The sequence below is a fragment of the Plectropomus leopardus genome, chromosome 21 (genome assembly GCF_026936395.1).
Source record: "Plectropomus leopardus strain MGB_pleo_1.0 chromosome 21, ASM2693639v1, whole genome shotgun sequence".
NCBI lineage: Eukaryota > Metazoa > Chordata > Actinopteri > Perciformes > Serranidae > Plectropomus > Plectropomus leopardus.
Window position 1 is genome coordinate 20,746,707 of NC_142196.1, and position 14,334 is coordinate 20,761,040.

Genomic DNA, 14,334 nt, shown 5'->3' on the forward strand with positions numbered 1-14,334 from the left:
TGACTTTTTTTGACATACTAAATCACAACTTGTAACTTATACGAGTTACATTTTTTAAATACCATGACTTTTTTGACATACTAAACCTACCTGCTAATTTTTGATACACTATTCTGATATTTTTGATATACTATGGAATTTTTTGACATACTATAATATGACATTTTTTACACGCTATACTATGACTTTTTTGTGACATGGATTAGTATTTTTTGTACATACTATACTATGACATTTGACAGACTATAACATGACATTTTTCGCATAATATACCATGACTTTTGACTTACTAGTATGAAATTTTTACGACAATTTCTAAGACGAAATGTGACGTTTTTGAAGCTGCAGCGAGTGAATACAGAAGATGACTATTTTAAACATGGAGTCACTTGGTGCTTCAATTTTCTGCTCCAAACTTTTGCGTCTTTCCAGCTGCTGATATGAATGTGGGGCTTCTCTTTGGTTTAAGGGACACGTTCACTTTCTCATCAGTCAGTTGCTCGACAGGACTCTTCTCCCCAGCTGCTGCTGAGGAGTGATTTGTAAATTAAAAAGAAGCTAAATTGCGGCCGTTTAACTTAAATTTCGCTGTCTGTTTTGTTGTTTAGTGCCCGCTGCAAGCCCTGAGGCAGAGGTGCCCACCCCGCTGCCTGCCACCTCAGCCCTGGAGGAGATGGCCCTGTACAGCAACAAGCGCAAACTGAGGCAGGGCCGCCGCAGCTTGGAAACCGCCGTGCCCACGTAACACGTCACAGCGAGAGAAGAAAGCCGAAGACATAATGCGAACCCACATCCATTTACGAACGCTGTGGAATACTGGTAACAAGTGCATCTGCAGGACATGCAGAGTCACCAAACACTACATACATTATCAGTAGAGCAGGATTTACTCTCCCATATATAACCACTGCAGAGACGATGGCGCTGATAGTCACCACATGTACACAATCACTTATATCCTGCGTGCCAGTCTTGCCTATACAGTCTGAGGATGAGCTGGTGAGATGCTCAACGGTCCCTTGACGGCAAGAAAGAGCTAGTTGGTTAGCTAGGATTGCTACTTGCAGACCTTTTTTTTTTTGTTGTCGTTGGTTTTTTTTGTCGTACGCTCGGTTTACCAAGTAGAAGCTGATCTATTTTAAAATGGTAACCGAAGTTTTTAGTTTTTTACTTTTCGCACCTCGAATGATTATGCTGTTTTGTTTTTTTTTTAAAACATACTGGAAGAGAAAAGAAATGGGTCATAGCTATACTAACTTGATTATGATATTTTTAGGCTTTCAGTGAATAGATTGTGAAATGTCGGGGTTCTCGGGTGGACAGGAGTGTATATATTAATTGAGGAGGGAACATCCTGCTACCTTCACAGTCACAAAATGTGGAGAGCTTTTTAAAAAGAATAGTACATATCTTCTTTTTTTTTGCACTGCCACTGATCAGCTTTTTAAGAACGTATATCTGAAGTAATTTATTGTTTTTATTGTTTTACTCAAATTGAAGGCCTTTTATTTTTCACTGTTTTTACTCATCCGGTTCTTTTAAGGCACAAAAAGCATGACCGATGCTGATAATTTATCTGAAATAAATCGAGTTATGAGTCAGTAAGTCATAGCTTTCAACTAATGACTTTCATATCACTTGATAATATTAATCCACTTTATGATTTCACAGGCATTTTAGAGAGAAGCATATCTACAAATCAGATTGCCTGGATAAATTATAGTTGTTGCAAATCCATGTGTCAACAAGTGTTACATTCCCCTTGTAGAGAATCTGACTACACTGGAGGCAGCAGCATTTAGCATTTTTTATATATCAGGACATCAAATTTTGGAAACATGCATTTTTATTATCATAATTAATTAACGGTACTCACCTTTCCCTGTTCAGGGTGTTATTTTTTATCTTATCAATGTGAATCCTTCATTTATATCCTTGAACTATCTGGAGGTATTCCAGAGTGACGTGAAGGTAGCAGGTGTTTTATTTTTCTGTCTATGGTTAATTTAAATCTGACGCCACTGAAAAATCATTAATTATCGTGTGAATAATGTACAAATACTGAAAGGAAAGCAAACTTTGGGTTTGAAACTGAGCCAGTCTTGACCTAGATCAAGCGAGAGTGTGGGCTGCTGGTGCATCTGGGTTTAGACAGGCTTGGTATCGAGGTGCTCTCTGCATGTATATTGGTTTGTTAATGGGAGAGCCACGAGGGGCAGAACCAATTAGAAATCCCTCTCAAAACATTGTTCTCTTTCAGTTCAATGCTCGCGAACTGTCAGTTTATGTATCTGATGGGTATTTTTGCAGAATCACAGCATAGTAGCATTTGTGTTAATTTAATGTAGGGTCTCCTAATGATAGCTTTCCATGTTGCTCTCACTGACTGAAATTCAGTTTGTTTGATAACATTTGCAATGGCTGATTTCACCCTTTTTTAAACTTACAGTAGATGAAAAAATCAGATGGGTTTCACTACATTATTAATGCAGTGTTTCAAGTTTTTTTGTTTATTCTTTTGTCTTGAGTTCTCTTTGGGGGCTTTTACTTGCAAACAGGTCTGAGGGAAAGGGTCAGAAGTCCTAGGGTCAAGGGTTAGAGCTCATACAAGACTGTAACTAGTGAATTTGTACAACCAAAGAAGTCTATTTTGTGGTTCAGGAATAATAAATTTTACTTTTCATTTAAGAATCTGATCTGTTGTGTGCTGTGTTTTGTGCTTGATAAATGTACAAACTACAATGCACACATTTAACGTAGAAAACACATCAGAGATTTATTATTGTAAATGTGAGCTGACTGACTTGTTAAAGGGTCCAGCTCATCCTCATCCTCAATTCTCAGACACACGAGCAATTTAGGATTTTTCTGAGTTTTTCAAGGCACATACAGTTCTGAAAACTCTAAACACTGTATGTGAAATTTTTTGCTGTATTTTATGCTGTTTTGAGGAGTTTTCAGCTGTTTTTATGACATGTCATTTTTTGACATTTTTGCCTTACTATAGCCTTGATTTTTTGGTCATTTTTTCAACATGCTAGATTATAGTGTTAATGGTCGTTTTTGCAGATTTTAATGCTATTGCGTTTCTCAGCAGGCTATTTTATGCTGTTTTGAAGTGTTTTCCGCTGTTTTTATGACATGGTATTTTTTGACATGTTTGCCTTACTATAGCCTTGTTTTTTTTCCGTCATTTTGTCAACATGCTATTTTATGATGTTTTTGGTTGTTTTTGCACGTTTTAATGCTATGTTGTTTTTCAGCACTGTATTTTATGCTGTTTTGAGGTGTTTTCAGCTGTTTTTTTGACATGGTATTTTTTTGGCATTTTTGCCTTACTATAGCCTTGCTTTTTTTGTCATTTTTTCAACATGCTATTTTATGGTGTTTATGGTCGTTTTTGCACATTTTAATGCTATGGCGTTTTTCGAGAGGCTATTTTATGCTGTTTTGATGTGTTTTCAGCTGTTTTTATGACATGTCATTTTTTGACATTTTTGCCTTACTATAGCCTTGCTTTTTTCGTCATTTTTTCAACATGCTAAATTATAATGTTTATGGTCGTTTTTGCACATTTTAATGCTATGGCGTTTTTCGAGAGGCTATTTTATGCTGTTTTGAAGTGTTTTCCGCTGTTTTTATGACATGGTATTTTTTGGCATTTTTGCCTTACTATAGCCTTGCGTTTTTGGTCATTTTGTCAACAAGCTATATTATGGTGTTTTTGGTAGTTTTTGCATATTTGCCAAATTCCAAAAAATGGCATGTCCCAAAAAGAGCTTTTAACACCTCAAAACAGCATAAAATACAGCGCTGAAAAACTACATAGCATCAAAACTTGCAAAAAGTACCAAAAACACCATAACAAAGCATGTTGAAAAAATGACCAAAAAAGCAAGGCTATAGTAAGGCTAAAATGCCAAAAAATACCATGTCATAAAAACAGCTGAAAACTCCTCAAAACAGCATAAAATAGCGTGCTGAGTAACGCCATAGCATTAAAACGTGCAAAAATGTGCAAAAACACCATAATATAGCATGTTTAAAAAAATGACCATAAAAGCAAGGCTATAGTAAGGCATGAATGTCAAAAAATGACATGTCCCAAAAAGAACTTTAAACACCTCAAAACAGCATAAAATAGCGTGCTGAGTAACGCCATAGCATTAAAACGTGCAAAAATGTGCAAAAACACCATAAAATAGCATGTTGAAAAAATGACGAAAAAAAGCAAGGCTATAGTAAGGCAAAAATGCCAAAAAATACCATGTCATAAAAACAGCGGAAAACACTTCAAAACAGCATAAAATAGCGTGCTGAGAAACGCCATAGCATTAAAATGTGCAAAAACGACCATAAACATTATAATTTAGCATGTTGAAAAAATGACGAAAAAAAGCAAGGCTATAGTAAGGCAAAAATGTCAAAAAATGACATGTCATAAAAACAGCTGAAAACACCTCAAAACAGCATAAAATAGCGTGCTGAGTAACGCCATAGCATTAAAACGTGCATAAATGTGCAAAAACACCATAAAATAGCATGTTGAAAAAATGACGAAAAAAGCAAGGCTATAGTAAGGCAAAAATGTAAAAAAATACCATGTCATAAAAACAGCGGAAAACACTTCAAAACAGCATAAAATAGCGTGCTGAGTAACGCCATAGCATTAAAATGTGCAAAAACGACCATAAACATTATAATTTAGCATGTTGAAAAAATGACCAAAAATGCAAGGCTATAGTAAGGCAAAATGCCAAAAATACCATGTCATAAAAACAGCTCTAAACACCTCAAAACAACAGAAAATAGCGTGCTGAGTAACGCCATAGCATTAAAACGTGCAAAAATGTGCAAAAACACCATAAAATTGCATGTTGAAAAAATGACGAAAAAAGCAAGGCTATAGTAAGGCAAAAATATCAAAAAAAGACATGTCATAAAAACAGCTGAAAACTCCTCAAAACAGCATAAAATAGCGTGCTGAGTAACGCCATAGCATTAAAACGTGCAAAAATGTGCAAAAACACCATAATATAGCATGTTGAAAAAATGACGAAAAAAAGCAAGGCTATAGTAAGGCTAAAATATCAAAAATGACATGTCACAAAAACAGAACTTTAAACACCTCAAAACAGCATAAAATAGCGTGCTGAGTAACGCCATAGCATTAAAATGTGCAAAAATGTGCAAAAACACCATAAAATAGCATGTTGAAAAAATGACCAAAAAAGCAAGGCTATAGTAAGGCAAAAATGCCAAAAAATACCATGTCATAAAAACAGCGGAAAACACTTCAAAACAGCATAAAATAGCGTGCTGAGAAACGCCATAGCATTAAAATGTGCAAAAACGACCATAAACATTATAATTTAGCATGTTGAAAAATGACCAAAAAGCAAGGCTATAGTAAGGCAAAATGTCAAAAATGACATGTCATAAAAACAGCTGAAAACACCTCAAAACAGCATAAAATAGCGTGCTGAGTAACGCCATAGCATTAAAACGTGCATAAATGTGCAAAAACACCATAAAATAGCATGTTGAAAAAATGACCAAAAAAGCAAGGCTATAGTAAGGCAAAAATGCCAAAAAATACCATGTTATAAAAACAGCTGAAAACACCTCAAAACAGCATAAAATAGCGTGCTGAGTAACGCCATAGCATTAAAACGTGCAAAAATGTGCAAAAACACAATAATATAGCATGTTGAAAAAATGACGAAAAAAAGCAAGGCTATAGTAAGGCAAAAATGCCAAAAAATACCATGTTATAAAAACAGCTGAAAACACCTCAAACAGCATAAAATAGCGTGCTGAGTAACGCCATAGCATTAAAACGTGCAAAAATGTGCAAAAACACCATAAAATAGCATGTTGAAAAAATGACGAAAAAAAGCAAGGCTATAGTAAGGCAAAAATGTCAAAAAATGACATGTCATAAAAACAGCTGAAAACACCTCAAAACAGCATAAAATAGCGTGCTGAGTAACGCCATAGCATTAAAACGTGCAAAATGTGCAAAACACAATAATATAGCATGTTGAAAAATGACAAAAAAAGCAAGGCTATAGTAAGGCAAAAATGCCAAAAAATACCATGTTATAAAAACAGCTGAAAACACCTCAAAACAGCATAAAATAGCGTGCTGAGTAACGCCATAGCATTAAAATGTGCAAAAACGACCATAAACATTATAATTTAGCATGTTGAAAAAATGACCAAAAAAGCAAGGCTATAGTAAGGCAAAAATGTCAAAAAATGACATGTCATAAAAACAGCTGAAAACACCTCAAAACAGCATAAAATAGCGTGCTGAGTAACGCCATAGCATTAAAACGTGCAAAAATGTGCAAAAACACCATAAAATAGCATGTTGAAAAAATGACCAAAAAAGCAAGGCTATAGTAAGGCAAAAATGCCAAAAAATACCATGTCATAAAAACAGCGGAAAACACTTCAAAACAGCATAAAATAGCGTGCTGAGTAACGCCATAGCATTAAAATGTGCAAAAACGACCATAAACATTATAATTTAGCATGTTGAAAAAATGACGAAAAAAGCAAGGCTATAGTAAGGCAAAAATGCCAAAAAATACCATGTCATAAAAACAGCTGAAAACACCTCAAAACAGCATAAAATAGCGTGCTGAGTAACGCCATAGCATTAAAATGCAAAAATGTGCAAAACACCATAAAATATAGCATGTTGAAAAAATGACCAAAAAAGCAAGGCTATAGTAAGGCAAAAATGCCAAAAAATACCATGTCATAAAAACAGCTGAAAACACCTCAAAACAGCAGAAAATAGCGTGCTGAGTAACGCCATAGCATTAAAACGTGCAAAAATGTGCAAAAACACAATAATATAGCATGTTGAAAAAATGACCAAAAAAGCAAGGCTATAGTAAGGCAAAAATGCCAAAAAATACCATGTTATAAAAACAGCTGAAAACACCTCAAAACAGCATAAAATAGCGTGCTGAGTAACGCCATAGCATTAAAACGCAAAATGTGCAAAAACACCATAAAATAGCATGTTGAAAAATGACCAAAAAGCAAGGCTATAGTAAGGCAAAATGCCAAAAATACCATGTCATAAAAACAGCTGAAAACACCTCAAAACAGCATAAAATAGCGTGTTGAGTAACGCCATAGCATTAAAACGCAAAATGTGCAAAAACATTATAATTTAGCATGTTGAAAAAATGACCAAAAATGCAAGGCTATAGTAAGGCAAAAATGCCAAAAAATACCATGTCATAAAAACAGCTGGAAACACCTCAAAACAACAGAAAATAGCGTGCTGAGTAACGCCATAGCATTAAAACGTGCAAAAATGTGCAAAAACACCATAAAATAGCATGTTGAAAAAATGACAAAAAAAGCAAGGCTTTAGTAAGGCAAAAATGCCAAAAAATACCATGTCATAAAAACAGCTGAAAACTCCTCAAAACAGCATAAAAAAGCGTGCTGAGTAACGCCATAGCATTAAAACGTGCAAAATGTGCAAAACACCATAAAATAGCATGTTGAAAAAATGACCAAAAAGCAAGGCTATAGTAAGGCAAAATGCCAAAAATACCATGTCATAAAACAGCTGAAAACACCTCAAAACAGCATAAAATAGCGTGCTGAGTAACGCCATAGCATTAAAACGTGCAAAAATGTGCAAAAACACCATAAAATAGCATGTTGAAAAAATGACCAAAAAAGCAAGGCTATAGTAAGGCAAAAATGCCAAAAAATACCATGTCATAAAAACAGCGGAAAACACTTCAAAACAGCATAAAATAGCGTGCTGAGTAACGCCATAGCATTAAAATGTGCAAAAACGACCATAAACATTATAATTTAGCATGTTGAAAAAATGACCAAAAATGCAAGGCTATAGTAAGGCAAAAATGCCAAAAAATACCATGTCATAAAAACAGCTGGAAACACCTCAAAACAACAGAAAATAGCGTGCTGAGTAACGCCATAGCATTAAAACGTGCAAAACGACCATAAACATTATAATTTAGCATGTTGAAAAATGACCAAAAAGCAAGGCTATAGTAAGGCAAAATGCCAAAAATGACATGTCATAAAAACAGCTGAAAACACCTCAAAACAGCATAAAATAGCGTGCTGAGTAACGCCATAGCATTAAAGCGATGCAAAAATGTGCAAAACACCATAAAATAGCATGTTGAAAAAATGACGAAAAAAAGCAAGGCTATAGTAAGGCAAAAATGCCAAAAAATACCATGTCATAAAAACAGCTGAAAACTCCTCAAAACAGCATAAAATAGCGTGCTGAGTAACGCCATAGCATTAAAACGTGCATAAATGTCCAAAAACACCATAAAATAGCATGTTGAAAAAATGACCAAAAAAGCAAGGCTATAGTAAGGCAAAAATGCCAAAAAATACCATGTCATAAAAAACAGCTGAAAACACTTCAAAACAGCATAAAATAGCGTGCTGAGAAACGCCATAGCATTAAAATGTGCAAAAACGACCATAAACATTATAATTTAGCATGTTGAAAAAATGACCAAAAAAGCAAGGCTATAGTAAGGCAAAAATGCCAAAAAATACCATGTCATAAAAACAGCTGGAAACACCTCAAAACAGCAGAAAATAGCGTGCTGAGTAACGCCATAGCATTAAAATGTGAAAAAACGACCATAAACATTATAATTTAGCATGTTGAAAAATGACCAAAAAAGCAAGGCTATAGTAAGGCAAAATGCCAAAAATACCATGTCATAAAAACAGCTGAAAACACCTCAAAACAGCATAAAATAGCGTGTTGAGTAACGCCATAGCATTAAAATGTGCAAAAGCGACCATAAACATTATAATTTAGCATGTTGAAAAATGACCAAAAAAGCAAGGCTATAGTAAGGCAAAATGCCAAAAATCCCATGTCATAAAAACAGCTGAAAACACCTCAAAACAGCATAAAATAGCGTGTTGAGTAACGCCAAAGCATTAAACGTGCAAAATGTGCAAAACACCATAAAATAGCATGTTGAAAAATGACGAAAAAAAGCAAGGCTATAGTAAGGCAAAAATGCCAAAAAATACCATGTCATAAAAACAGCGGAAAACACTTCAAAACAGCATAAAATAGCGTGCTGAGTAACGCCATAGCATTAAAACGTGCAAAAATGTGCAAAAACACCATAATATAGCATGTTGAAAAAATGACGAAAAAAAGCAAGGCTATAGTAAGGCAAAAATGCCAAAAAATACCATGTCATAAAAACAGCTGAAAACTCCTCAAAACAGCATAAAATAGCGTGTTGAGTAACGCCATAGCATTAAAACGTGCAAAACGACCATAAACATTATAATTTAGCATGTTGAAAAAATGACCAAAAAAGCAAGGCTATAGTAAGGCAAAAATGCCAAAAAATACCATGTCATAAAAACAGCGGAAAACACCTCAAAACAGCATAAAATAGCGTGCTGAGTAACGCCATAGCATTAAAACGTGCAAAAACGACCAAAAACATTATAATTTAGCATGTTGAAAAAAATGACCAAAAAAGCAAGGCTATAGTAAGGCAAAAATGCCAAAAAATACCATGTCATAAAAACAGCTGGAAACACCTCAAAACAACAGAAAATAGCGTGCTGAGTAACGCCATAGCATTAAAACGTGCAAAAATGTGCAAAAACACCATAAAATTGCATGTTGAAAAAATGACGAAAAAAGCAAGGCTATAGTAAGGCAAAAATGCCAAAAAATACCATGTTATAAAAACAGCTGAAAACACCTCAAAACAGCATAAAATAGCGTGCTGAGTAACGCCATAGCATTAAAACGTGCAAAATGTGCATAAACACCATAATATAGCATGTTGAAAAATGACGAAAAAAGCAAGGCTATAGTAAGGCAAAATGCCAAAAATGACATGTCATAAAAACAGCTGAAAACACCTCAAAACAACATAAAATAGCGTGTTGAGTAACGCCATAGCATTAAAACGTGCAAAAACGACCATAAACATTATAAAATAGCATGTTGAAAAAATGACCAAAAAAGCAAGGCTATAGTAAGGCAAAAATGCCAAAAAATACCATGTTATAAAAACAGCTGAAAACACCTCAAAACAACATAAAATAGCGTGTTGAGTAACGCCATAGCATTAAAACGTGCAAAAACGACCATAAACATTATAATTTAGCATGTTGAAAAAATGACGAAAAAAAGCAAGGCTATAGTAAGGCAAAAATGCCAAAAAATACCATGTTATAAAAACAGCTGAAAACACCTCAAAACAACATAAAATAGCGTGCTGAGTAACGCCATAGCATTAAAACGTGCAAAAATGTGCAAAAACACCATAAAATAGCATGTTGAAAAAATGACGAAAAAAGCAAGGCTATAGTAAGGCAAAAATGCCAAAAAATAACATGTTATAAAAACAGCTTAAAACACCTCAAACAGCATAAAATAGCGTGCTGAGTAACGCCATAGCATTAAAACGTGCAAAAATGTGCAAAAACACAATAAAATAGCATGTTGAAAAATGACCAAAAAAGCAAGGCTATAGTAAGGCAAAAATGCCAAAAAATACCATGTTATAAAAACAGCTGAAAACACCTCAAAACAGCATAAAATAGCGTGCTGAGTAACGCCATAGCATTAAAACGTGCATAAATGTCCAAAAACACCATAAAATAGCATGTTGAAAAAATGACCAAAAAAGCAAGGCTATAGTAAGGCAAAAATGCCAAAAAATACCATGTTATAAAAACAGCTGAAAACACCTCAAAACAGCAGAAAATAGCGTGTTGAGTAACGCCATAGCATTAAAACGTGCAAAAACGACCATAAACATTATAATTTAGCATGTTGAAAAAATGACCAAAAATGCAAGGCTATAGTAAGGCAAAAATGTCAAAAAATGACATGTCATAAAAACAGCTGAAAACTCCTCAAAACAGCATAAAATAGCGTGCTGAGTAACGCCATACCATTAAAACGTGCAAAAACGACCAAAAACACCATAAAATAGCATGTTGAAAAAATGACGAAAAAAAGCAAGGCTATAGTAAGGCAAAATGACAAAAATACCATGTCATAAAAACAGCGGAAAACACTTCAAAACAGCATAAAATAGCGTGTTGAGTAACGCCATAGCATTAAAATGTGCAAAACGACCATAAACATTATAATTTAGCATGTTGAAAAAATGACCAAAAAAGCAAGGCTATAGTAAGGCAAAAATGCCAAAAAATACCATGTTATAAAAACAGCTGAAAACACCTCAAAACAACATAAAATAGCGTGTTGAGTAACGCCATAGCATTAAAACGTGCAAAAACGACCATAAACATTATAATTTAGCATGTTGAAAAAATGACCAAAAAAGCAAGGCTATAGTAAGGCTAAAATATCAAAAAATACCATGTCATAAAAACAGTGGAAAACACCTCAAAACAGCATAAAATAGCGTGCTGAGAAACGCCATAGCATTAAAACGTGCATAAATGTGCAAAAACACAATAATATAGCATGTTGAAAAAATGACCAAAAAAGCAAGGCTATAGTAAGGCAAAAATGCCAAAAAATACCATGTCATAAAAACAGCTGAAAACACCTCAAAACAGCAGAAAATAGCGTGCTGAGTAACGCCATAGCATTAAAACGTGCAAAAATGTGCAAAAACACAATAATATAGCATGTTGAAAAAATGACCAAAAAGCAAGGCTATAGTAAGGCAAAATGCCAAAAATACCATGTTATAAAAACAGCTGAAAACACCTCAAAACAGCAGAAAATAGCGTGTTGAGTAACGCCATAGCATTAAAACGTGCAAAAACGACCATAAACATTATAATTTAGCATGTTGAAAAAATGACGAAAAAAAGCAAGGCTATAGTAAGGCAAAAATGTCAAAAAATGACATGTCATAAAAACAGCTGAAAACTCCTCAAAACAGCATAAAATATCGTGCTGAGTAACGCCATAGCATTAAAACGTGCATAAATGTCCAAAAACACCATAAAATAGCATGTTGAAAAAATGACCAAAAAAGCAAGGCTATAGTAAGGCAAAAATGCCAAAAAATACCATGTCATAAAAACAGCGGAAAACACTTCAAAACAGCATAAAATAGCGTGCTGAGTAACGCCATACCATTAAAACGTGCAAAAATGTGCAAAAACACCATAAAATTGCATGTTGAAAAAATGACGAAAAAAGCAAGGCTATAGTAAGGCAAAAATGCCAAAAAATACCATGTCATAAAAACAGCGGAAAACACTTCAAAACAGCATAAAATAGCGTGCTGAGTAACGCCATAGCATTAAACGCAAAATGTGCAAAAACACCATAAAATTGCATGTTGAAAAAATGACGAAAAAAGCAAGGCTATAGTAAGGCAAAAATGCCAAAAAATACCATGTCATAAAAACAGCTGAAAACTCCTCAAAACAGCATAAAAAAGCGTGCTTAGTAACGCCATAGCATTAAAACGTGCAAAAACGACCAAAAACATTATAATTTAGCATGTTGAAAAAAATGACCAAAAAAGCAAGGCTATAGTAAGGCAAAAATGCCAAAAAATACCATGTCATAAAAACAGCTGAAAACACCTCAAAACAGCAGAAAATAGCGTGCTGAGTAACGCCATAGCATTAAAACGTGCAAAAATGTGCAAAAACACCATAATATAGCATGTTGAAAAAATGACGAAAAAAGCAAAGGCTATAGTAAGGCAAAATGCCAAAAAATACCATGTTATAAAAACAGCTGAAAACACCTCAAGACAACAGAAAATAGCGTGTTGAGTAACGCCAAAGCATTAAAACGGGGAAAAACGACCATTAACACTATAATCTAGCATGTTGAAAAAATGACCAAAAAATCAAGGCTATAGTAAGGCAAAAATGTCAAAAAATGACATGTCATAAAAACAGCTGAAAACACCTCAAAACAGCATAAAATAGCGTGCTGAGTAACGCCATAGCATTAAAACGTGCATAAATGTGCAAAAACACCATAAAATAGCATGTTGAAAAAATGACCAAAAAAAAGCAAGGCTATAGTAAGGCAAAAATGCCAAAAAATACCATGTTATAAAAACAGCTGAAAACACCTCAAAACAGCAGAAAATAGCGTGCTGAGTAACGCCATAGCATTAAAACGTGCAAAAATGTGCAAAAACACCATAATATAGCATGTTGAAAAAATGACGAAAAAAAGCAAGGCTATAGTAAGGCAAAAATGCCAAAAAATACCATGTCATAAAAACAGCTGAAAACACCTCAAAACAACATAAAATAGCGTGTTGAGTAACGCCAAAGCATTAAAACGATGCAAAACGACCATAAACATTATAATTTAGCATGTTGAAAAATGACCAAAAAAAGCAAGGCTATAGTAAGGCAAAATGCCAAAAAATACCATGTTATAAAAACAGCTGAAAACACCTCAAAACAGCATAAAATAGCGTGCTGAGAAACGCCATAGCATTAAAACGTGCAAAAATGTGCAAAAACACCATAATATAGCATGTTGAAAAAATGACGAAAAAAAGCAAGGCTATAGTAAGGCAAAAATGCCAAAAAATACCATGTTATAAAAACAGCTGAAAACACCTCAAAACAACATAAAATAGCGTGTTGAGTAACGCCATAGCATTAAAACGTGCAAAAACGACCATAAACATTATAAAATAGCATGTTGAAAAAATGACGAAAAAAAGCAAGGCTATAGTAAGGCAAAAATGCCAAAAAATACCATATCATAAAAACAGCTGAAAACACCTCAAAACAGCAGAAAATAGCGTGCTGAGTAACGCCATAGCATTAAAACGTGCAAAAACGACCAAAAACACCATAAAATAGCATGTTGAAAAACTGACCAAAAAAGCAAGGCTATAGTAAGGCAAAAATGCCAAAAAATACCATATCATAAAAACAGCTGAAAACTCCTCAAAACAACAGAAAATAGCATGCTGAGTAACGCCATAGCATTAAAACCTGCATAAACGTGCAAAAACACCATAAAATAACATGTTTTAAAAAAAATGACCAAAAAAGCAAAGCTATAGTAAGGCAAAAATGTCAAAAAATGATATGTCCCAACAAGTGGTTGAAACACCTCAAAACTGCATAAAATAACGTGCTGAGAAACGCCATAGCATTAAAACGTGCAAAAATGTCGAAAAACACAATAATATAGCATGTTGAAAAAATGACCAAAAAAGCAAGGCTATAGTAAGGCAAAAATTTCAAAAAAATGACATAAAAAAGCTGAAAACACGTAAAAACAGAATAAAAAAGCCTGCTGGGACACAAATCTGTGATAGCCATGTGGTACTGTCACTA

At 34.2% G+C, this 14,334-nt stretch overlaps 1 protein-coding gene across 11 annotated transcripts in view; it reads left to right on the forward strand.

Annotated features, from left to right (window-relative positions):
* The window catches only part of scrib (scribble planar cell polarity protein), a 100,136-nt gene extending 97,440 nt beyond the window's left edge, over positions 1–2,696 (forward strand). For all 11 annotated transcript variants that reach the window (XM_088072051.1, XM_088072044.1, XM_088072045.1 and 8 more), the window contains one exon: positions 609–2,696. In XM_088072051.1, coding sequence (XP_087928177.1) covers positions 609–745 — 137 coding nt within the window. In that variant the 3' untranslated portion in view covers positions 746–2,696. The remainder of the gene's footprint in view (positions 1–608) is intronic.
* Positions 2,697–14,334: the final 11,638 nt, after the last annotated feature.